At 45.1% G+C, this 24,695-nt stretch overlaps 1 protein-coding gene across 1 annotated transcript in view; it reads left to right on the top strand.

Annotated features, from left to right (window-relative positions):
• LOC121288156 (sodium/myo-inositol cotransporter 2-like) overlaps window positions 1-24,695 on the top strand; it is a 111,416-nt gene that overhangs the window by 61,712 nt on the left and 25,009 nt on the right. Inside the window, exon 11 of the mRNA XM_041206553.1 lies at window positions 11,415-11,565. Within this exon, the coding sequence (XP_041062487.1) occupies window positions 11,415-11,565 (151 nt within the window). The remainder of the gene's footprint in view (window positions 1-11,414; window positions 11,566-24,695) is intronic.

Genomic DNA, 24,695 nt, shown 5'->3' on the forward strand with positions numbered 1-24,695 from the left:
GCTTCTGCTCTCACTCCTTTTCCTTCTTCCCAGAACCATGATAGGAATCCCTTTGTCCTCATCTTGCAGCCCAAGAGCCTCGGTATTCAACAAACCATCCTCCGCCATTTCCACCATCTCCAGTGTGATGCCATCGCCAAACACATCTTCCCCTCCTCACCTCTTTCAGCATTCCATAGGGACTGTTTCTTCCATGACACCGTGGTCCACTCCTCAATCATCCCAATACACATGGCACTCTTCCCACATCACTTTTCCAAGCAAGTGCTGCAGATGCAACACCTGCCCCTTCAACTCCTCTCTTAACAATAAAAATCAAAGTCACAAGCACAAAACATTTTTTAAATAAAAGACATGAAATAGGGGTCACAAACTCATGCAATATAATAAATTTTAAGTTGATACACAATGCTGGGGTCATGAGAGCTTATGATATTTCTCATTTATTACTATGGGCTTTGAGTTCAGAGGATTTGGTGGGAACCCCAAAGATGTGCTGGGGAATCCCTGTAGGAAGTTCCCAGGTAAGCGTTTGCACAGCAATTGCCCAGAAGTACACACTTCCTCTGGACAATTGTGCTGTGCTGGGAACTATCCGAAAATGTGATTTAAATCACAAACTTCGAACGGTTCCGCCAGGGTTACACCAATAGTTACCCAGAAAAAGTTGGGGGGTTAAGTGTCATGCCCATTGGTGGGGGGTGGTTGTCAGCTAGTGGAGTAAAAGAAGGGGGCATGTTCTCCTTCAATTCGATGGTGCTAGATTTTGACACTGGACTTCTGAGCCTGCTGCGCTGCCTGGATCTCGCTCGGCCTGAGTTAGAAGGTTGGGTGAGACGGGCATGGAGGTAAGTGGGCACAGAATGGAAATCCGACGTTGATTGCCACTCCAAGGAAGTTATGGCCCTATACCTTTAATCAGTTCGGATTACATCCTCACCGTCCGAGGCCCAAAATGCTTCTTCCAGGTTAAACAACAATTTACATGTACTTCTTTCAATTTAGACTATATTCGCTGCTTACAATATGATCTGTTCTACTTTGGAGAGACCAAATACAGGAAGTAGTAGCAGAAAATTTAGAAAATCATGAGTGGCCGCTTTGCGGAACATCTCCACACAGTCTGCATGTGTGACCCTGGGCTTCCGGTCGCCTGTCACTTTAATTCTTCTTCCTACTCTCACAATGACATCCCTGGCACATTGCAGGAGGCCGAGGACCATGAAGCTCAATGTAAACATGAGGAACATCATTTCATCTTTCAGTTAGGCACTTTACATTCTCAGGACTCCACACTGAGTTCAACAATTTGAAAGCATAAACTCTGCCTCCATTGGCTCCAGTCGATTGGAAAACCACAGATGTAATGGTCTATTCAAGAAAGAACAGAGACAGAAAACAGGACTAGGCTAGTTAGGTCATTGGGAAATGCTGGAAGCCAATATAAAGGAAGTAGTAGCAGAAAATTTAGAAAATCATGATACAATTAAGCAGAGTCAATCTGGTAGATGTCGTGTATTTGGATTTCCAAAAAGGATCCGATAAGGTACTTCCTAAAAGGTTACCGCATTAGATGAGGGCTCAGGATGCTAGGGGTAAAACATTTGCATAGATTGAGGATTGGCTAACTAACAGAGAACGGAGAGTCTGGATAACAGTTTGCAAACTGTAACTAGTGCCACAGAGATCAGTGCTGGGGCCTCAACTATTTACAAACTATATTAATGATTTGGATGAAGGGACCAAGGGTATTGTAGCCAAATTTATTGATGATGTGAAGATTGAACACAAGAACACAAGAAATAGGAGCAGGAAGAGACCAGGCAGCCCGTTGAGCCTGCTCCACCCTTCATAACAATCGTGGCTGATCTTGGGCTCCATTTTCCCATTTTCTCCCTCTATCCTTTAATTCCCTGAGAAACCAAAAATCTGTCTGTCCCAGCCTTAAATATATTCACCAATAGAGCACCCACAACCCTTTAGGGTAGAGAATTCCAAAGATGCACAACCCTTTGAGTGAAGGAATTTCTCCTTAGCTCAGTCCTAAAAGATTAGCCCCTTATCCTGTGACTGTGTCACCATGTTTTAGATTCTCCAGCCAGTCTACTTTGTCAGGCCCCTTCAGAATCTTGCATGTTTCAATGAGATCATCTCTCATTCTTCTAAACTCCAGTGAATATAAACCCAATTTACTCAGCCTCTCATCATAGGACAACCCCCTCAGCCCAGGGAACAATCTAATGAACCTTTGTTGTACCGCCTCCAATGTAAGTGTATCCTTCTTTAAATGTGGAGGCCAAAACTGTACACAGTATTCCAGATGTGGTCTCCCCAAAGCCCAGTACAATTGTAGCAAGACTTCTTTATTCCTGTACTGAGGTGATCTTATTGAAACAAACTCCTGAGAGACCCTGACAGAGTGGGTGCTGAAAAGATGTCTCCCCTTGTGTGAGAGACCAGAACTAGGCGACACAGTTTAAAAATGAGTCCTTATTCACTCACTCCATGAGCCCTTATCTTGCCTATGAACCTTTTGTGTGGCACCTTATTGAATGCCTTTTGGAGATCCAGGTATGCTGCGTCTACCAGTTCCCCTTTATCTATCCTATAGTTACATCCTCAAAAAACTCTAATAAATTTGTCAGCATAATAATAGCAAATAAACAACGTTTCTCTTTGTAAAACCATGTTCACTGTTCCAATCATACAATACTTCTCCAAGTGCATTGTTCAGACTTCCTTAATAATAGATTTCAGCATTTTCCCAACAGCTGATGTTAGGCTAACTGGTCTGTCGTTGCCTGTTTTCTCTCTCCCTCCTTTCTTGAAAAGAAATGTTACATTTGCCAACTTCCAATCTGATGGGACCTTTCTAAGGAAATTTGGAAAATCATAGCTAACACATCCACTGGCTTTGCAGCAATCTCTTTTAGATCCTAAGGGATTGGTCGGATTTTAGTCCCTTAAGTTTCTCCAATACTTTTTACCTTAATTCCCTCACTCTTTTTAGCCCCTAGGCTTCTCTCTATTTCTGGTGTGCGACTTGTGTGTTCTACTGTGAAGACAGACACAAATATTTATTCAATTCTTCTGCCATTTCCTCCTTCTCCATGATAATTTCTCCTGACTCTGCTTGTAAGGGCCCAATGTTTACTTTAGCTACTCTTTTTTATATACTTATAAAAGCTCTTACAATCTGTTTTTTATATTGCTTGCTAGTTTATTCTCATACTTTATTTTTTTCCATTTTTATCAACAATTTGGTGGACCTTTGTTGGTTTCTAAAACATTCCCAATCCTCAGATTTTCTGCTGTTCGTTCCAACATTATGAGCCTCTTCTTTTAATCTAACACTATGGTTAACTACCTGACTGAGCCATGGGTGGGTCTTTCTGGCTGAGTTTCTGTTGTTCAATGGAATGTATTTTTGTTGAACATATTGAATTGTTTCAAACTGTTCATTTACCACCATAGTCTAGTAACCCAATCAACCTTAACCAATTCTCACTTCATGCCTATGTAATTGCTTTTGTTTAAGTTTAAGACTTTTCTTTGTGATTGGAGTATATCATTTTCAAAATTAATATGAAATTCAATAGTATTTTTGTTATTACTTCCCAGTCAAACTTTTACTATGACATTACTAGTTAACCCTGCCTCACTACACTATACTAGATCTAAGATAGCTTGATCTCTAGTCGATTCTACAATGTATTGCCCCGGGAAACTGTCACTAAAACATTCCGCAAACTCATCTTCTAAGCCAGCCTTGCCAATTTGTTCCAGTTTATATGAAGAGTAAAGCCAGCCTTGCCAATTTGTTCCAGTTTATATGAAGATTAAAGTCCCCATAATTATTAGAACCATAGAAAAGTTATGGTGCAGAAAGAGGCCATTCAGCCCATCATGTCTGCGCCAGCCAAAAAGACAATAAAGAAACCTCAATTTAATCCCACTTTCCAGCACCTGGTCAGTAGCTTTGTAGGTTATAGCACTTCAGATGCAGATCCAAGTACCTTTTAAATGAGTTATTATATTGCCTTTGTTACAAGCTCCATTGATATCTTGTTTAATGCTCAGTCCAACAGTACAACTATTGTTAGGGAGCCTATGAACCACTCCCACCAGTGTTTCCTAACTCCTGCAATTCCTAATTTCCACCCATGCTGATTCTACTTCATGATTTTCTGAGGCCAGATCCTTTCCCACTAATATGTTTAAATCACCCTTTACTATCAGGGTGATCCCTCCTCCTTTGCCATTCTGTCTGTCTTTCCAAAATATTGTGTGAACGGGAATATTTATTTTCCAAACTTGATCACCTTGCAACTATGTCTCTGAAAGGCAATTAAATCTGAACCATTTGCCTTTATTTGTGCCATTAGTTCATCTAAGTTACTGCAGATGATTCATGCATTCAGATAAAGAACCTTTACTTTCATTTTTTTACTACTATTCCCTGCTTTGAACTTATTTGCTGATGCGCGACTAATGTTAAATTCTCTGTCCCTTCCTGTCCCAGTCTGCTTGTCTTTACCCATATCAGTACACTGTTCCATTACCCTGACCTTTCTCTTTGGATTTCTAGAACCCTCCCCCTTCCTCTATTAGTTTAAATTCCTATCCACAGCCCTAGTTAAACTATTGGCTAATACACTGTTCCCAGCCTGGTTCAAGTGGAGCCAAAACCAATGGATAGTGCCCTCTTTCCTGAGTACTACTGATGCCAGTGTTCCATGAAACAAAACCCCTTCTTTCCATCCCACTTTCATATGCCACACATTTAATTCTCTAACCTGCTTGACCCTATGCCAATTGGAGCATGGCTCAAATAACAACCCAGAGATGTTCTGCATTTTAATTTGGACTCTAATTCCTCAAACTCTCTCAGTAGAACATCACTTCTGGGTCTACATATGTCATTGATTCCCATGTGAGCCCTGACAACAGGAACCTGCCCCTCCTGCTCCAAGTTCATCTCCAGTCCCAAGGAGATGTCCTGAACCCTGGCACCAGGCTGGCAATACAATCCTCAGATCTCTCTGTTGAGGCCATACAGAACAGTATATATCCCCATGGGCAGAATCTTCCCAGAATTGCACAAAATGCAGGATCGGGTATGAGAAATGAGATTTTACCTCCTGGCTGAAATAGCGAGTTTTTGTGCCTTAGCGCCCCCTTCCAGCCTCATTAATTATGCAGTGACAGGGAAACATGCCGTCTCGCCAGCAGGCGGCCTCCAATTTTCCCACCAAGCCGTTACCTCACCGCTTCCTCACTCCAGGTGCCATATTTAAACTGTGGCCACGTGCACACTTCTCAATGCTTGCAACGCAGGACTGCTCTGGTGAAGACATGGCCCTGCCCCCGATTCAGTGACACGCCCTGGGACACCTTGGAGGTCCGCTGCAATGTCCTCTACCCATGCTCTGGCCTCAAGATGGCCATCAGTCTCACCACTCCGGCTTGGGAGGCGGTGGCAGGGGTGGTCAGTGCCAACGCTGCACACAAGAGGTTGGCCATCCAGTGCAGGAAACGAATGAATGATCTCATTCGTGCTGCTAGGGTAAGGCAACCATCTCATCAATATCAGTGCACCCACTCACAACCCAATCACACATTCACTGGCATCTCACTCACTGCCAGCTCAAGGGACATCACCAATCACTCTCCAACACACAATCTCACATCTACAGCTGGCCTCATCTCCTCTGGAGATCATCTCCTCACCCCATCGATGACACTACTCAGCACACATGCATGCCTGGCATCCTTCTCATTTGGCCTGGCATGCGCCTCACTCACACTCACTCCATCTGTCTTTATGCAGGACAAGACCACGCACAATCACCAGGAGAGGCCCCAGACTAGGGGTGGAGTGCCGAACAATAAGATCCTCACTCTGTTCAAGAGTCACGCATTGGAGTTGGTGGGAGGACATGGACTGTTCCTGCAGTGAAGGTGAGGTTGGTGGCAAGCATCCATGTGAGGACCCTGCACCACATCATCCCCCTGTCAACGCTACTCTGAGTCTACTGTTCTGTGTGTAACGTGGCTGCCAAGCACCAATCATCTCCACTTTCTCTCCTAGACACATCCACCATGTCACCCTTAGGCAACCTTGACCCCGACTCCAGCGGCGAGAGCACCTCAGATGAGGGCAGCACCATTGAAGACCTGTCATGACATTCAACCACATGCTCCACCAGCGCAGCGACACACACCTTGGTGGGACCTGGATGTAGGGCAGCTATGGGATCACAATCTGATGAGTGCAGCAGATAATCTGTCCCACAGCAGGTGGGAGCAGGGATATCTGACATTGCCAGCACTCAGAGACCAGGAGACAAGGAACATACTGAGTCCAAGTCAGATGTTGAACCTCTGGACTCAACCAGATGTTGGAGCTGCAAAGACAATCATGGGAACATCAGGAAGGAATGTCTGGTGCATTCCTCAGATTGCAAAGGACGATGGAGGAATTCATCTGCCTTAAGTCCGAGATGTTCACACTGTCATGCCACTGGCAGAATGACAGCTGCCATGGAGACCTTGGTCCAGGACATCATTCCTGCACTGCTGCATGGGCTGAACTCCATCACTGATGCCATAGTTGGCCTTCAACAGTGTCAACGCGAGAGGGGTGCAGAACAGTTCAATCTCACTCCAACTTCCCCTTCTTGTCGGGAAACAGCCAGGGGATGTCAGGCATCCATAGGGGGGAGGACCAGCAGCCCAACACCCTGGGACCATCCATCCAGGTGACTGCCAGAATGTCCGACTGATCCTGCTCCCCTCTTCCTGTGACCCCATCATCTCCAGCTCTACAGGCCAAGGAAGGTGCACCTGGCCCACAACAGGGCACCCAAAGCAGGCCAGGGCCCTTAAGGTCTTGGCCCTCCAGAGGATGCCTGCCAAAGTCATCACAACAGGGTGTAGCAGTCAGCAGGTTGCCTCCAGCTCCGCTGTGGATGTCGGGGGAGCACCAAGACGTAGCAGCAGGATTAGGAATGTTACGATGCTTTAGTTGCACTGTGTGGGCACAGGTGTTAATCACTTGTACATAATGTTCACTATGGTTCCTTGTCACAATGAGCCGTGTTTGTGTCACTCAGATGTGAAACCTTGGTTTCTGCGCAAGATAAAGGCGGAATCCTCAGTCCAGGGCCTCTTCCCTGTGCAGTGGGTAACCTTTAGAGCAAAGTGATTGCCTGACTTCACACTCACTTGTCATTGTTGCCAGAACCTAGTGGGCAGGCATCACAGAGTTCCATCATTCTCTCTGTGTGCTCTCAGCACCTTTGAGATGGGGCTGGCCCCCATCTCTTCAGCATCTGTGTCCAGTGATACTGTGCCCCTGAAGGGGACAGGTGCTGAAGGCTGACAAAGGATCAGGTGCATTTAAAGTTTCACAGCTGCATCTCCATGATGTGAGCCTGATCACAGAGTGCAAATGAGCTGCCATCAGCCACACAGGAGTCAAACATTCACAGATGCAAGGTGAGGATGTCAGGACTGTCCTTACTGCATCTCATCATCCTCTCCTTCGACGTTCTCCTCATCAGAGGAGATGTGCAACTCTTCCATCTCCTCCTAAGCCAGGTCCTCCCCCTGTTGCAGTGCCAGGTTGTGTAACTCACAACAAGCTACAACAATGCACTACACCTCTGGGTTCTGCACTGCGGTGCTCCACCAGACCTGTCAAGGCATTGGAAGCTCATTTTCAATATGCCATTTGTTTGCTCCACCGAAGTTCAGGTTGTGGCATGAGTCCCATTATACCATCTCTCTGCTGCAGTCTGAGGCCGCCACACGAGCATCATCAGTCACATCCTCTGCGGGATGCCCTTATCCCTGAGGAGCCAACCCTGCAGCCTCTATGGACCCTGGAAGATGTCGGGGATTTGAGATCTGTTAAGGATATAGGAGTTGTGGACTCTCCCTGGGAATCATGCACGGACCTTTAGGATGCATTTATGCCAGTCACAGACCAGCTGAACATTCAGTGAGTGGAAACCCTTGTGTTTCACATACTGGGCTGCTTGTTGCCTTGGAGATCTAAGTGCCACATGAGTGCAGTCGATGGCACCTTGCATCTGTGGGAAATTATAGGTCTGTGCAAATCCCAGTGCTCTTGCTTCCTGGCTTGTTTGATCCCAGTCAAAATGCACAAAGTTCTATGCCTTCACAAAGATGGCGTCTGTGACCTCCTGGATACACTTGTGGGTGGAGGCTTGTGAGATCCTGTACAGGTCACCTGTGGAGCCCTGAAAGAAGCCGCTGGTGTAAAAATTGAGCGCTGCTCTTACTTTCACAGCCACTGGCAGTGGATGCCCTCCAAGTCCCTGTGGCGAAAGTCCTGTAGCAGGTGACATTTGAGACCGACCAGTTCCCTAGACTTGCGCAGTCTTCAGTGACACTGGTTCTCAGTCATCTGCAGGAATGTCAAGTGCTGTCTATAGACCTTGGGTCTAGCGAAGCACCTATGAGCGACTGCTCACTGTGAATCTTCAGCTGCGTGTGCAGGAGGCCCTGCCGCACCTTCATCTTGATGTTGGTGCTCCTCCCTTTGGTGAGCAGTCACACCCTTCTGTCTGACCATTGACGAACTCTAAAGTTCTGTCTAACCTAAGGGATGTGACTACCTCCTGGAATAAAACACCCAAATAACTCTCCCCCTCCCTGATGTCCTGCAATGTTTGTAACTTAGGCTCCAGCTCAGCAAATCTGAGCTGAAGTTGCACAAGCTGCTGACTGCTGGAATGGTTGTCTAGGATTACGGTTCATTCCACAGATTCCCACATGGTGCAGTCATGGCACACTACCATACCTGCCATGTCTATCTAACATTTTTATTTAATTAGCCAATTGTTATTAATTTACACAGCTAAAGCGATAGAAAGTTACACTCTCCTGCTTGGAGACAAAAGATGAAGACTCACCAGCTACTGGGGGCTAAAAAAACAGTAGAAAAAGGAGCACTTCTTTCCCCCTTTGCACTGACTTCCCATGTGAACCAAATTCCCGACTTTGTTCTCGGTCTACATTGCACTCAGCTGTAGTCTCCTCCATCTGCATCTCCCAGATGGGAAAGCAAGTTGTGAGGAGGACACAAGAGCTGAATTTTCATTTGGCAGAGGTGGGACAGCTGGCAACTTCCTGCTACCAGCTGGAATGCCTGTTTGCCGGCATGTTCTTGTCTCTGAGGCATTTTGGAACAGGTTGCACCAGGGCGGTAATGGCAGAATGGCTACCCATCAACAAGTGGCGAATAACCAATTAGGCCACCTAAAGGGCCTGTAAAGGTTATTCTGCCAATGCTGAATACAGGCCCCTCAGGCCACAAATTGGCCAAGGGATGGAGGTTGCCTGCCAGCGACAGACTTGTAGACCAGCACTACAACATGCAAGGAAACACCACCACTCCCAAACCCACCATATCCATAGAGCCACAGACGTGAAGCAGGTTGTCCATTGGAAGATTTACCCCTTCACAATGATGGCCTGGCAGCTGTGGCCTCTTTGTATTTATACTTTTGTAGTACATCTTCAGAGGGAACCTCCATCTTGAAGTCCTCTCCCTTTCTCCTCCCTATATTTAAAACTCCCACCTCTGACAGTGGACCTGCTGATCATTCAATGCTGGAGTGTCTTCTATTGGCCTTCCAGCCTCAAGAGCCCACCTACCATCCTTAATGGGACAGAGCCCTTGAAGTCACCCACTTACTGGCAGCCCCCTCCAAAATCACTTCCAGAGTCCAGCTGCCAGCACCTCTTGGTTCCTGACCTAGAATTCATCCTGGCATCAGGGTCAGGACATTGGAATAAACCCAATTAGGGATGGGCAATAAATGCTGGTCCAGCCAGTGAAGCCCACATCCCGTGAATGAATAAAAAAAACACACCTGCAATGGATTACATTTTGGGGTAACCATTGTTATGATCCCTGTGGCGATCAACAGACCAAAAGAACCGAATTTACCGAATGAAAATTCAGTGGACATGATTTCACCTTTTTACATTTTTATTTTAACAATCAAACCAAATTATATTAAATGTGAATTAACAGGCAAAGCAGTGTCAAAATCTCCAGTAGCCCATTCAGCATATTTGGTGCCAATTTCAGCCATAAAGTCCTTTAAGACTTTTCAAATCTTCAAGGATTGAGCCACCAATTCTCATCCAACAGCAGCTCCCATTCAACTTGAGTTCCACATGTACAATATTTGGCAAAATGGCACACTTCTCCAGAACCTTCTCAGTTCTGCTCCCATCGGCCTTGATTGCGTGGATCCATCAGGATCTTTATCTGAACCATCAGTAATGACCTTGTGCACAGTATGGCCAATTCCAGTTATACAATTGCATTAAATTAAATTAACAGAAACAATGGCAGCATCCTTACTTTGTTTATTGCCCGCTCATGGATCCAGCCTTCAGTTTCTCTTCTTCCACCTACAAGGGACCACTGTCTCTCTTTTTTTCAAATATTGTAAAGTTATTGCAACATTAAAGTACCAGGTGCTCCTGTTGCAGTTTTTCATCCCACTATGTAAAGGGATAACCACCTTTGAAGATGTTGATGATCATTTTTAAAGTCTTTCCTTTTGGTTTTCCACCCTTGCATTGTAGAAAAGCCCTGCATGCACATTTATGTTCTTTTCCCCAGTCTAGAATAAAGGTCAGACACTCAATCACATGTCCTCTTCATAAGTTCATTCTGTGATACTATCCAGGACACTTTCACCACTCAGTACCAAGTTTTTCTTCAGTTCTGAGCTTCCGTATTTGTTCATTTCTTGAATTTCTTTGCAATTTGAATGACACTTTCCATGAATTAATGTTCTATTGATCAATACCAGACTGTTTATTATTGATCCTCACTGCCTCTCTGATTATACCAGCCGGTTGATGCACAATTATGGAAGTTTTATGCTGTGGTCTGGTGCGTACTCGAACTCGATTGTGACTGCAAATTAATTTCATATAGAAACAGAAAATCATGGAAATACATATCAGTCATCGTCAATGAAAAGAAAGGGTTGGTTTTGACATTTGGGTATAGTTGTAGATGTTTACAGATGGCGAAGAGAAGAGTTCCATCGATTGACTTCAAAACCAGAGTAATGTATTAACCCGCTGCACCTGCCAGTTTAAATTCAGACATGGCAATATTTGAGTATCTCATTTTCAGGAATCATCAGGGAATTGGGAGGGGCAATTCTGAGAGCAGCAAACCTTTAGCGTGAGAGGCTGATATTGATATGGGTTAGGGGGCAGCAAACATTTGCTGCTGGGTCACTTATTTTAGAATATTTTTAACTATATAATAAATCATCCCCTGTAATTAAGTCACTGCCATGATACTGTTTTTAATACAAAGCTCAGTTGGACCCCATTCTGTTCCGCTGCAGGACTGCGAGGCCTGATGATGTCAGTAATGATCGCTGCCCTCATGTCCTCCCTCACTTCAATTTTCAACAGTGCAAGTACAATATTTACAATGGATGTCTGGCACCACGTCCGACCTCACTGCTCTGAGTGGGAGCTTATGCTTGTTGGCAGGTAGGAAAATATTGAGCTCCCTATTTTGGACCAGTTCAAAGTAAGTAAATGTATAACTGCTGACTTTTAGTTAAATAACATGAGAAATGAGAGCAGGAGTAGACCAAATGACCCCTTCAGCTTGCTCCACCATTCAAAGTGACCATAGTTGAACCTTTGCCTCAATTCACTTTCTTGCCCACCCCTCATAATCCTTGAATCCCTGAGATCAAAAGTTTGTCAGTTTTAAAAACCATCAATGATGGGGCATCCAGAACCCTCTGGGATAGTGAATTGCAAAAATTCACAACCTTCTGACTCCTCATCTCAGTCCTGAATTCTGAGACTGTACCCCTGCGTTCTAGATTCCCCAGCCAGGGGAAACAACCTCTCAATGTCACCCCCCTCAGAATCTTGTACATGTTAATGAAAACATTTCTCATTCTCCTTGCCAGACAGTAGAGGTCCAATTTACTCAGCCTCTCAGCATAGAACCAATCCAGGAACAAATCTAGTTAACCTTCGCTGTAACACCTCCAAGGCAAGTATACCCTTCCCTAAACAACAAGAGCAAAACTGCACACAGTACGCCAGGTGTGGCCTCATCAAAGCCCTATACAATTGTAGCAAAACTTTCTTACTCTTGTCCTCCAATTCTCTTGCAATAAAGGTCAATATATAATTTGCCTTAAAATAAAAACAAAATACTGCAGGTATGCAAATCTGATTTATAAACAGAAAGCGCTGGAAAAACTCAGCAGATCTGGCAGCTTCTGCGGAGAGAGAAACAGAGTTAACATTTCAAGTTTGATATAACTTTTCTTTGGAACATGTCGGACTTGAAATGTTAACTCTGCTTCTCTCTCTACAGATGCTGCCAGACCTGTTGAGTTTTTCCAGCACTATCTGGTTTTATGTAATTTTCCTTCCTAATTAATTGGGGTACCTGCATGCTAACTTTCTGTATTTCTTGTATGGGTACACCCAAGTATCTCTGAGCATCAACATTTGGAGTTTCATGCCTTTTTAAAGAATTCAATTTTTCTATTCTTACTACCAAAGTGAATAACATCACTCTTCCCCACATTATAGCCCATCTACCTGCTTGTTGCCCACTTAACCTGTCTATATGTCTTTACAATCCTTTAGTGTCCTCCTCACAGCTTATATTCCAACCTGGCTTTGTATCACCTATTGAGAAATGTTACTACAGGAAAGGCACATTTGTAGTATTATATCTCTAGCCTGAAGTTTAAATGAGATAGTAATGCATTAGGATATCAGTGTGTACAACCACAACACCAACTTGTATCTGTATAGGGCTTTAAATGTAGTAAAACGATGTAAAGTGCTTCAGAGAAGCATTAGCAAACAATATTTGACACTTGAGTCACATAAGGAGATAATTGGGGCTGATGATCAAAAATTTGGTCAAACAGGTTGGCTTTAAGGAGTGCCTTAAAGTAGGAAAGAGAGGTGAGAGGCAGAGAGGTTTAGGGAGAGAATTTCAGAACTTTAATGTCTTGGCAGCTGAAGGTATGGTGGAGTCATTAAAATCAGAGATATACGAGTGGCCAGAATTGAACAATTGCAGATATCATGGAGGGTTTAGGGCTGGAGGAGTTTACAGAGATGGAGAAAGGCAAGGCCATGGAGGGATTTGAAAACAAGGATGAGAATTTTAAAACCAAGGCACTACCTAACCAGGGGTCAATGTACTTCGGCGCATGATTGAATGGGACTTGGAGCAGAATATGAGGTTTTGGATTGGGACCATGATGTTTGGGTCAATTGGGGTCATGGCCCCATGCTGTGTGAGAAACAGTCACCTGGCAGTGATTTTTCCTGAATTTGCCAATTAGTGGACACAGGATGGGTTGCTACCCAATTAAGGATGGCGGGTTCTCGAAGCTGGAGCACGAACAGGAAGCTTTCCAGCTCAGAAGGAGCAGCCTACAGTTTGGCAAAGAGAGAGAAAGAGGTGCCTCTCCGTACCCACTTCGCAACTTAAAAAATGGCATCAACAGCCAGGCCACCATTGTCATAGGGGAGCCCCTCCACAGGGCAGCCTCTGGCTGCTGCGGTGGCTAGGCAGCTGGGGTGGGCCACTAAGTCTGTCTGGAGCATTGGCCTCTGGAATACCTCCTCCAGGCAGCTGCCCTAGTTCCGGTAGGGCCCACAACCAACAAGAAAATTCCAATCAACCTCTGGCAATTGGCCCTAATAGGCCATTAACCGCATCTCAATTGACCACCTGCCACTTGCGGGTGAATAGCCTTCCTACCCCCATCTTGTCTTTGGGAAATTGGCTTGGGGATCAGATAATGTTGGCAAAGTGGCATGCTGGCCAGCAGTGCAAATTTCCATGCTTCCCACCTTCGTACTTCACCCGACTTAATGCAGGTTGGGACACAGGCAACAGAACTTGGAATTGCTTCAGTTTATGGAGGGTAGAATGCAGGAGACCAGCTAAGAATTCATTAGAATAGTCAAGTGCAGATTTAACAAATGAACAGGTAAGTGCTTCAAAAGCAGATGAGCTGAGCGAGGATGGAGTAGTACAATATTACAAAGGTGGAAGTAGGTAGTTGTATCATCTATTGAGAAATGTTACTACAGGAAAGGCACATTTGTAGTATTGTACCTCTAGCCTGAAGTTTAAATGAGATACTAATGCATTAGGATATCAGTGTGTACAACCACAACACCAACTTGTATCTGTATAGGGCCTTAAATGTAGTAAAACAATGTAAAGTGCTTCAGAGAAGCATTAGCAAACAATATTTGACACTTGAGTCACATAAGGAAATAATTTATATTTTCTGCATTTATTTTGCTTTCAAATTTCCAGAATTTGTAGTTTTATTTATGGTGTGGATATGCGATCAGACCCTCAACTCAGGATCAAATATGATGCCATGGTTATGAATGGATATAAGGATTATCTACTTTGCAGGATTCAAAGTTATAAAGGTTATTTGTTTGCAGGATTTTTGCGTTTTGCAAAAGAAAATCCTTCACCATCACAGGAATTAAACTAGGACTGGATTATGCTCTGGGGAACCCAGTGAAAACATCACTAACTTTAAAACTTTTGTATTGGGTGGCCTTGAACCACATATCCACATGAAACATAGCTTTTCTATGTTGTTTAGTATAAGATTGTACATTGTAGCATCAGCTTGTTTTTATCAGTGTGAAATATATGAAAAGTAAAACTCCACCATGAGTTCTCTGCAAAGGATTGGTTGGGTTGGCTTATGGTCAAAGTTCCTGCTAAGTTTCATGGGTACACAAGTGCACAGCAGCCTGGGAACTACCATGCAGGCCTTGTTCTGTGATACATAATGTGCATGTGCAGCCGTGCAAAACAATTTAAGGGGACTGCTCACTGAAAACATTGGTAATGTACAACAACTACATCTGAAAGGAAACATTGATTATGGTATATGGGTAAAGTTCTCTTTTGAAGTCTCAAAAATAAGAATTATTTTCTTCATTAAGCATCTTCCATAAACGTTTGGAAAATGATAGGGTAGTACTTAGGACATGGAGAAGGGAAGCATGAGTGGGGCCACAAGTATAGCCTGTTGATACAGTTGATACACTGATGGCAGCTACATTTTTGGAGGAAGATGTCAGGTAAATACCAGGCATTGCTGGCATGAGAAAGATAAAACCAAGTTTTCGCCACCGTGTGCCTGGGAATTTCAGTGTGGTTGATCAGATTGGAAAAATCATGGGAGCTGGTCCCTGCATTAAAATGGCAAGATGGCACTTAGTTTTCTAAGTTACATTAACCATTCATTACCATAGGTTAACAAATCCCAGAGAAAAATAAGGCAAAAAATCCAGTTAAGTTCACTTTTACACAGAGCCAGTGTTATCATGCAGGAAGAATGGGGAAAGGGGTGGAGCCAACAGATGCCTTCCATTCCCCACAAAAAGATCAGATCTGTGCAATGTTCCTCATCAAAACTGCATAGTAATGTTAAGGGCAGGGGAGAGAGGCAAAACTGAGCTCCTTTATCCTCTCGCCATCTGTCTGTAAGCAGGGGTGTTCTTAGTTGTTTAAAAATAGGTTGTGGCATGTTTCCCCAAGCCCTCAGTTTGTGAAGTCCAATTTTTAAAGTGACTTGCAGCTAACTCTCTTTATGATTAAACCAGATGGTTAGCTTATTCATACGTTCAAACATGGGGGGATGATCACAACTTCACACACACATACACATGCACATATGCACACACACAAATGTACAGTGGACAGGATTTTCCTCCTGTCAGGGGTGAAGTTGAATGGCGGGCATGCACAGGCGCGCCTCCGATTGGTGCCAATTAAGACCCGCCCAATGCGACGTCCACACGGAAGTGCTATGCACTCCCTGTGCGGGTGGGGAGGGGGGGGATTCCTTAAACCCGAGAGTGTGCTCTTTCGTGCGTGCGCAGGAAAGAATGCTCTCATCTGCCTTAGGCTAAGTGCTGCCTCAGAGAGATCGGCTGTTCTGTGACAAAAATTAAATGTAGAAAAAAAATAAATTCCTGACATGTCCCCTCATATGACTGTCACCTGAGTTGAGACATGTCCATAATTTTTACAGAAACTTTAATAAAAATTTTTAAAACCTTCATGAAACTTCATCCCGCCCATGGATGAGGTTTCATGAGTTTTCTAATTCCCACTGGGGCTCCTGGCCTGCCCGCCAACCTTAAGGTTGGATGGGCAGGTCCATTAATTAGCTAAATGATCCTGTCAATGGCCTCAATTGGCCATTGACAGGTCGACGGGCGCAGAGCTGATTTTGCTACACCCTGCCTACCTGAAAACTTTAATGGGGCGCGGTGACGTCGGGAATTCCACCTGACATCACTGCGCGTCATTTTACGCATCGGCTCGCCAATGGGAAAGTCCTGCCCAGTAAGGGGGATAGAAAAGAGAACTTTAACAACTATGAATAACTTAACAGTAAAAGAACCACAGAAATGGATATCAGTTCACGTGATTTCCAGAGACCAGAAAATCAAAGTCTAGGGGCAGGGGGGCGAGATCCTTCACAGAGAAGTTCCCGTTCCAGTGGGTTCCTGGCAGAAGACAGCAATGCAGACAATGGTAAGAGGCTTCCAGCTAAACAGGTTTCAAGGGACTGAGATAAAAACAAAAAAACTGCAGATGCTGGAAATCCAAAACAAAAACAGAATTACCTGGAAAAACTCAGCAGGTCTGGCAGCATCGGCGGAGAAGAAAAGAGTTGACGTTTCGAGTCCTCATGACCCTTTGACAGAACTTGAGTGAATCCAAGAAAGGAGTGAAATATAAGCTGGTTTAAGGTGTGTGGGGTTTGGGTGGGGGGAGAGAAGTGGAGGGGGTTGGTGTGGTTGTAGGGACAAACAAGCAGATCATCAAAAGATGTCACAGACAACAGAACAAAAGAACACATAGGTGTTAAAGTTGGTGATATTATCTAAACGAATGTGCTAATTAAGAATGGATGGTAGGGCACTCAAGGTATAGCTCTAGTGGGGGTGGGGGGAGCATAAAAGATTTAAAAATATTTTAAAATAATGGAAATAGGTGGGAAAAGGAAAATCTATATAATTTATTGGAAAAAACAAAAGGAAGGGGGAAGAAACAGAAAGGGGAGTGGAGATGGAGGAGGGAGCTCAAGACCTAAAGTTGTTGAATTCAATATTCAGTCTGGAAGGCTGTAAAGTGCCTAGTCGGAAGATGAGGTGTTGTTGTTCCAGTTTGCGTTGGGCTTCACTGGAACAATGCAGCAAGCCAAGGACAGACATGTGGGCAAGAGAGCAGGGTGGAGTGTTGAAATGGCAAGCGACAGGGAGGTTTGGGTCATTCTTGCGGACAGACCACAGGTGTTCTGCAAAGCGGTCGCCCAGTTTACGTTTGGTATCTCCAATGTAGAGGAGACCGCATTTGGAGCAACGAATGAAGTAGACTAAGTTGGGGGAAATGCAAGTGAAATGCTGCTTCACCTGAAAGGAGTGTTTGGGCCCTTGGACGGTGAGGAAAGAGGAAGTGAAGGGGCAAGTGTTACATCTTTTGCGTGGGCATGGGGTGGTGCCATAGGTGGGTGTTGAGGAGTAGGGGTTGATGGAGGAGTGGACCAGGGTGTCCCGGAGGGAACTGTCCCGGCAGACCGATCGTGTCAGCCTGCTCCTGCCCCATGGAACTCATTTCTTGTTATCTTGACTCCCTTCTCTCTCACCTTGTCCAGTCCCTTCCCACCTACATCCGTGATTCCTCTGACACCTTACACATCAACAATTTCCAGTTCCCTGGCCCCAACCGCTTCCTCTTCACCATGGACGTCCAATCCCTCTACACCTCCATCCCCCACCAGGATGGTCTGAGGGCCCTTAGCTTCTTCCTCGAACAGAGGCCCGAACAATCCCCATCCACCACTACTCTCCTCCATCTGGCTGAACCTGTTCTCACACTGAACGATTTCTCCTTCAACTCCTCTCACTTCCTCCAAATAAAAGATGTGGCTATGGGTACCCGCATGGGCCCCAGCTATGCCTGTCTCTTTATGGGGTATGTGGAACATTCCTTGTTCCAGGCCTACTCCGGCCCCATTCCACAACTCTTTCTCTGGTACATCGATGATTACTTCGGTGCTGCTTCATGCTCTTGTCGGGACTTGGAAAAATTTATTAATTTTGCTTCCAATCTCCACCCCTCCATCATTTTCACATGGTTCATCTCTGACACTTCCCTTCCCTTCCTTGACCTCTCTGTCTCAATCTCTGGTGATAGACTGTCCACCAATATCCATTACAAACCTACCGACTCCCACAGCTACCTCGACTACAGATCTTCACACCCCGCTTCCTGTAAGGACTCCATCCCATTCTCTCAGTTCCTTCGCCTCCATCGCATCTGTTCCGATACTGCTACCTTCAAAAACAGTTCCTCTGACATGTCCTCCTTCTTCCTTAACCGAGGTTTTCCACCCACGGTCATTGACAGGGCCCTCAACCATGTCCGGCCCATCTCCCGCGCATCCGCCCTCACGCCTTCTCCTCCCTCCCAGAAACATGATAGGGTCCCCCTTGTCCTCACTTATCACCCCACCAGCCTCCGCATTCAAAGGATCATCCTCTGCCATTTCCGCCAACTCCAGCATGATGCCACCACCAAACACATCTTCCCTTCACCCCCCGCCCCTATCGGCATTCCGTAGGGATCGTTCCCTCCGGGACACCCTGGTCCATTCCTCGATCAACCCCTACTCCTCAACCCCCTCCTATGGCACCAACCCATGCCCAAGCAAAAGATGTAACACCTGCCCCTTCACTTCCTCTCTCCTCACCGTCCAAGGGCCCAAACATTCCTTTCAAGTGAAGCAGCATTTCACTTGCATTTCCCCCAACTTAGTCTACTGCATTCGTTGCTCCCAGTGTGGTCTCCTCTACATTGGAGAGACCAACCGTAAACTGGGCGACCGCTTTGCAGAACACCTATGGTCTATCCGCAAGAATGACCCAAACCTCCCTGTCGCTTGCCATTTTAACACTCCACCCTGCTCTCTTGCCCACATGTCTGTCCTTGGCTTGCTGCATTGTTCCAGTGAAGCCCAACGCAAACTGGAGGAACAACACCTCATCTTCCGACTGGGCACTTTACAGCCTTCCAGACTGAATATTGAATTCAACAACTTTAGGTCTTGAGCTCCCTCCTCCATCCCCACACCCCCTTTCTGTTTCTTCCCCCTTCCTTTTTTTTCCCAATAAATTATATAGATTTTCCTTTTCCCACCTATTTCCATTATTTTAAAATATTTTTAAATCTTTTATGCTCCCCCCACCCCCACTAGAGCTATACCTTGAGTGCCCTACCATCCATTCTTAATTAGCACATTCGTTTAGATAATATCACCAACTTTAACACCTATGTGTTCTTTTGTTCTGTTGTCTGTGACACCTTTTGATGATCTGCTTGTTTGTCCCTACAACCACACCAACCCCCTCCACTTCTCTCCCCCCACCCAAACCCCACACACCTTAAACCAGCTCATATTTCACCCCTTTCTTGGATTCACTCAAGTTCTGTCAAAGGGTCATGAGGACTCGAAACGTCAACTCTTTTCTTCTCCGCCGATGCTGCCAGACCTGCTGAGTTTTTCCAGGTAATTCTGTTTTTGTTCAAGGGACTGAAACTTGTTGCAGGTTGTTTGGTCAGCCTGGAGTCCTGCTGTTAGTCTTGCAGTTTGGAGGTAAATCAACAGCCTGCTTGTTTCTGAGTTCTCAACTGAATATAGAGATTTCAAAATGGCCACTCGTCATGTGACCTCCTTCCTCCACAATAAAGGTATATTTATCTGGTGTCTGACCTCACTTTTGCTTTATGGCTTATGATTTCCCAGTCATTAGCCTCTGAAAGTGTCATAATCCACATTAATGACCCTGTTCCGGGTAGTTATTGTCTTGGTAGACCCTCAGGCTCCACTACAGGGGCAAGCTTATAAAGATACGAATGACATGTACTCCCCCTTCTATAGTTCCTTTTTGAAATGGGCCTTGACAGTCCCAGATGTGAGATCGTGGCTGTTTGAGCCTCTGCAGGAATAATGAATGTCGATGTCTCTCTCTTTGTTATAATCTTCTGGTTTTGTGGGTTATAATGGGTTCTTACAATGAGGTGTGAGTTTCCACAAGGATGAGGATGGAACTCTTTTGTCCTTGTAACTGCTGTTGGAAATTTCCAGAAACTGTGGCCCATCTTGTGAGTCATGTAACCTGTAGCAGCCAGCTTTTGGTTCAGCAAAGTCCTTTTTTAAATAAGCCAAGTGAATAACATTTGATTTACACAGTTTATGATTTCTTTCATGTGTTACGTTCCTATGACATGAGAAGAACCCCAACACAGTGTGTTCAAAACTTTATCCTTACTGCTATTTTTAAAAATGGACTTTTTGCTGAACCAAAAAGATGGCAGCTACAAGTCACCTGACCACAGGGTTGGCCCTTTGTCAAGGGAGCCACCACTAGCTGTTTCCAGAATAAAAGAATTCTTTGCTCAGCTTCTGGAATCTCACACTTCATTGCACAGACCCCATGAGGAGGAATTTTCCCTTGTAAGCCAGGCTCGGTGGGGGCAGTTGGGAAGCTGACTGCTGCCCGCGATCAGGGGCCAGACCATGATTTTACACTGGCAGGCCTGTGTGGGGGGTGGGGATGAACACGAACTTCGCGCATGTACGCGAATGTGCACTTGAAAATCTCCCTAAGGCACAGAGCTGCCTCAGGGAGATGAACGTTTTTCAAAATAATAATTAAAGATTTAAAGAATGTTATAAAACATGTCCCCTCATGTGAGACAGAGTCACATGAACAGGGACATGTTATTAATTACATTTTAAAATTTTTATTTTATTTTTATTTGTTGTTGGAAACCTCATCCCGCCCGTGGATGAGGTTTCCTAAAAAATGCAAAGGCTGCTTGGCCTTTCTTTCAATTAACTTTTTAATGGCTTTAATAGGCCTTTTGATTATCGGCGTGAGTGTTGTCAACTCCAGCGTGTGCCCGCTGACTGAAATATCGTGCGGGCGCGCAATGATGTCGGGATGCTCGCCTGACATCATCACGTGTCACTTTACGCTTGGTCGGGTTGGGCACTCTCCCGTCCGCCAAGCAAAAAAATCTCCCCCATGTAATCACAAAGACAAGAAAGCTTGTACATCTAAACTCATCGTGCCTAGTGAGCTAACAGACTGATATCACACCTGGGGCTGTCCAGACCCACCTCAAAGGGAACCACAGTGATGTCATTTACATCTGATAAGCTCACCTTGCTAGTGGAGTCAGTGATTCTGTCTAGACAATGACTTCCCAAACACCAGACCCACAACATAGATGGTATCTCTTTCAACAATTAATGACTGGGACATAATCATCCCTGGACAAGGACTCCAGTGATCATTTTGAAACTCCCATATGCCTTTGAGAACTGAGAAGGAGTCAGTCTGCTGCTTTAACATCCAACTGGAGAGCCACCAAGAAGCAAGCCCCTCCAGGCAGGCAGAAGAACAGCCTGATCATCAGGATTGTCTCTGCTGGAAGATTTTGTACCATTGCCTACAGAACTGATCCAATCTCTGTGTACCTATTTCATCTAGCGATATCAGCACCAACTGAAAAGCAAATACTACAACCCGTCTTCAGCCAGCTGAACTTGAATGCCTACAAGAAAGAATTCCTCACTGGACTCTGACTTTGGTTTCTGGAACTCATGAAAACTAATATTCATTTCAGTGGTTCTTGTACTATAAGACTCCTTTTTTCTACCCACCCCCTTTACTGTTTGTGATTGTGTATGTTTGGAGTGGGACATTGTGGACACTCCTCCCTCGGGTTTTGAATGTGAAAATAAACTAACCTCCTGAGTTAATCCTAACTTGAGTTTGCTGCGGATTATTAATAAATTGGATCATAAAAACCAAGGGATTGGGAAAACACATGACCGCATATTTTAAAAAAAATTCAAAACACCTTCTGCTTACAGACAGGTGACAAGAGGAAATAGGTATAGTTTGCCTGTCTCCCTCCTGTCCATAATACCTGTCTTGCTGACAGTAGGTAGAATCCATTTTGGTCTTTAATTGAATAATACCCAATTTGCCATTGTCTGCATATGTCCAGAATAAGCCTCACTTACAATCACAATAATTTTTATAGAAAGCTGTCCTTTGAAGTTCAATATGTCATTCACTGTGTTGAAATTGTGAGGCATTTAGATTAGATATCGTAATGGGAAGATAGGAGATTGGTATTCTGGAAGGACAATAGTGAATGGCTAAAAGGCTTCCTTCATCCTTGCCTATCTCGCAATCTTATGTCTCTGAAAAGAAAATGTCAGCTAAGAAATAACAGATGATATGGTGCTCAACCAGGCAGAGTCTAGTTCAAATAGGGGAGAAGAATGAAGCTATGGTGGAGAAACAATTAGAAACAATTATCTGGGGAAAAAAGATAACAGTGACTTGGATGGGGAGAACCTGCATTGATTTATCCAAGGAAATTGTGTTGACTAGCTTGATTGAGTTTTTAATGAGGTAACAGAGAGGTTGGATGAGGACAGTGCAATACATGGGGCAGAATTTTTTTAGCCCCATTGTGGCGGTTGGGGGGGATGCGAAAAAGCAGTTAGCTGTTCAGAACTCCATTGATGCCAGTGGGACAGAAAATCCTGCTGTCAGGAGGGGCCATAAAATACCGCCCATGAACTTTTAAAAGTCGTTTGGTGAGGTATCACATATTGGACTCTGGCAAAATTGAAGCCTACAGCATAAAAGGGACAGTTGCCAAATGGATACAAAACTGGCTGAGGTATAGAAAACAGAGTTCTGACAAATAGCTGTTTCTTGAGCTGGAGTGGGTATACAGTGATATTTCCCAAGGTTGAGTACTAAGACCACTGCTGTTTTAGATATACACTAATGACATGGACTTGGGGGTAGAGCCGGCATTTTGAAACTTGCAGATGACACAAAACTTGGAAGTGCAGGGCCGAATCTTCTGAGGAAGGGCAATCACCTTCGGATTACCGCTGCACTGCTATTCACTTACCTTGCACTTGAGCTCCACATTTCTTGCCCTGACTTCTGAACCAGGCCTCCTCTGAAATGCAGAGTGTACCTGCTCTGGTACCTTCCTCGTATTGCAGGATTGTTGGGGAATGCCAAGTCTCATCCCTTTTTATGGCACTTGCTGAATTTTCTTGTAAATTTAAAGGTCCCAAAGCCGCTTTGAGAAGCCATGGAGAGTGGGGGGAGGGGGCGGTTTGGGGGTAGTCAGCTCTGGTGGGTGGTCAGAGGGGTAGTCAGGTCATGGGGTGGGGGGTGTTGGGGGGTGGGGTTAGTCAGGTGGTCCAGTGGGGAGAAGGGGTTCAGTGATATAGTTACCCAGCAGCTAGAACTAGTTTTAACCCTTCTAAATTTTCCTGGGTAATTATTCTGGAAAGTGAATCAGAACCATTCCAAGGGGAGAGACAATACATACTAAATGATACAATTTTAAAAAGGGTGCAAATGGAGAGGGGCTTGTTTGTACACAAATCTTTGAAGATGGCAAGCCAGGTTAACAAAGCAGTTAATAAAACAAATGGGATCCTAAGCATTATAAACAGAGACATCGGGTAGAATTTCAAGCCCTCCCCTTGATGAATTTGGTAGTGGTGGACATTTAATCTGGCAGGAGGGTGATGAGTGTGGATCCTGCCACCTTCCTGCCTCTGCCCTAATTCTGGGGCAGAAAGACTCATGCATGGCTTTGCTGTCCTACCACCTCCTTAGGTGAGCAATTAATGTCCATTTCAGGGCCTCATCCTGCCAAGCGGTGGGTAGGGAAGTTGCCACTCAGGAAGCCCAAAAGGCAAAACCTGTCATGATTGCTTGCATCGTGTCTGGGCATCTAGAAGGGGTCCTTTGTTGCCAGGCACAGTGGCTGATCGAGGGACCCAACATGGGTAGGAGGCTGATCAAGGGACCCAACATGGGTAGGGGGCTGGGCCGCTGAGAGCCAACATCCTGCACTCGCTGCCAACCACCCTCCCGTCGACACCCTCCAACCATCAACACCTATGGCCTGGATCTCTTGGCGATCCTGGGCCTAGGGTGGATGCATTACAGGCAGCAGCCACCACATTGGGGGTTGGGATTTCCACTGCCCTCCCTACTTCCCCCACCCCGGGAATGCCCGCCTCTCGCCACTTATGTGCCTGATAGGCAATTGATTGGAGAGCCAGTGGGCGAGACCCCATTGCCTACATTCAATTCTTGTCCTTAGAGTACAAATGCCAGGAAGTTATGCTCAATCTATATAAAACGCTAGTCTTCCCCAACTGGAGTAATATGTCCAACTTTGGGCACCACACTTTAGGAAGGTAAAGTTACATGGAGAGACTTGAGAAGCTGGAATTGTTTTCCATAGAAGAGAAAAGGCTAAGAGGAGATTTTTCAAATCATGAAGGGTTTAAGTTGAGTAAAGAGAAAGAACCGGATTTTCATGTGGTTGGGAAGACTGGTGTCACGGGGGGTATGAGGAGGCATAGGAGGTGGGTAGGAGGCATGAGTTGGCATGGAGGAAGCATGGGGGATGGGTGAGATGCATGAGTTGGCATGGAAGGGCCATGGGG

Source organism: Carcharodon carcharias, chromosome 15 (genome assembly GCF_017639515.1).
Source record: "Carcharodon carcharias isolate sCarCar2 chromosome 15, sCarCar2.pri, whole genome shotgun sequence".
NCBI lineage: Eukaryota > Metazoa > Chordata > Chondrichthyes > Lamniformes > Lamnidae > Carcharodon > Carcharodon carcharias.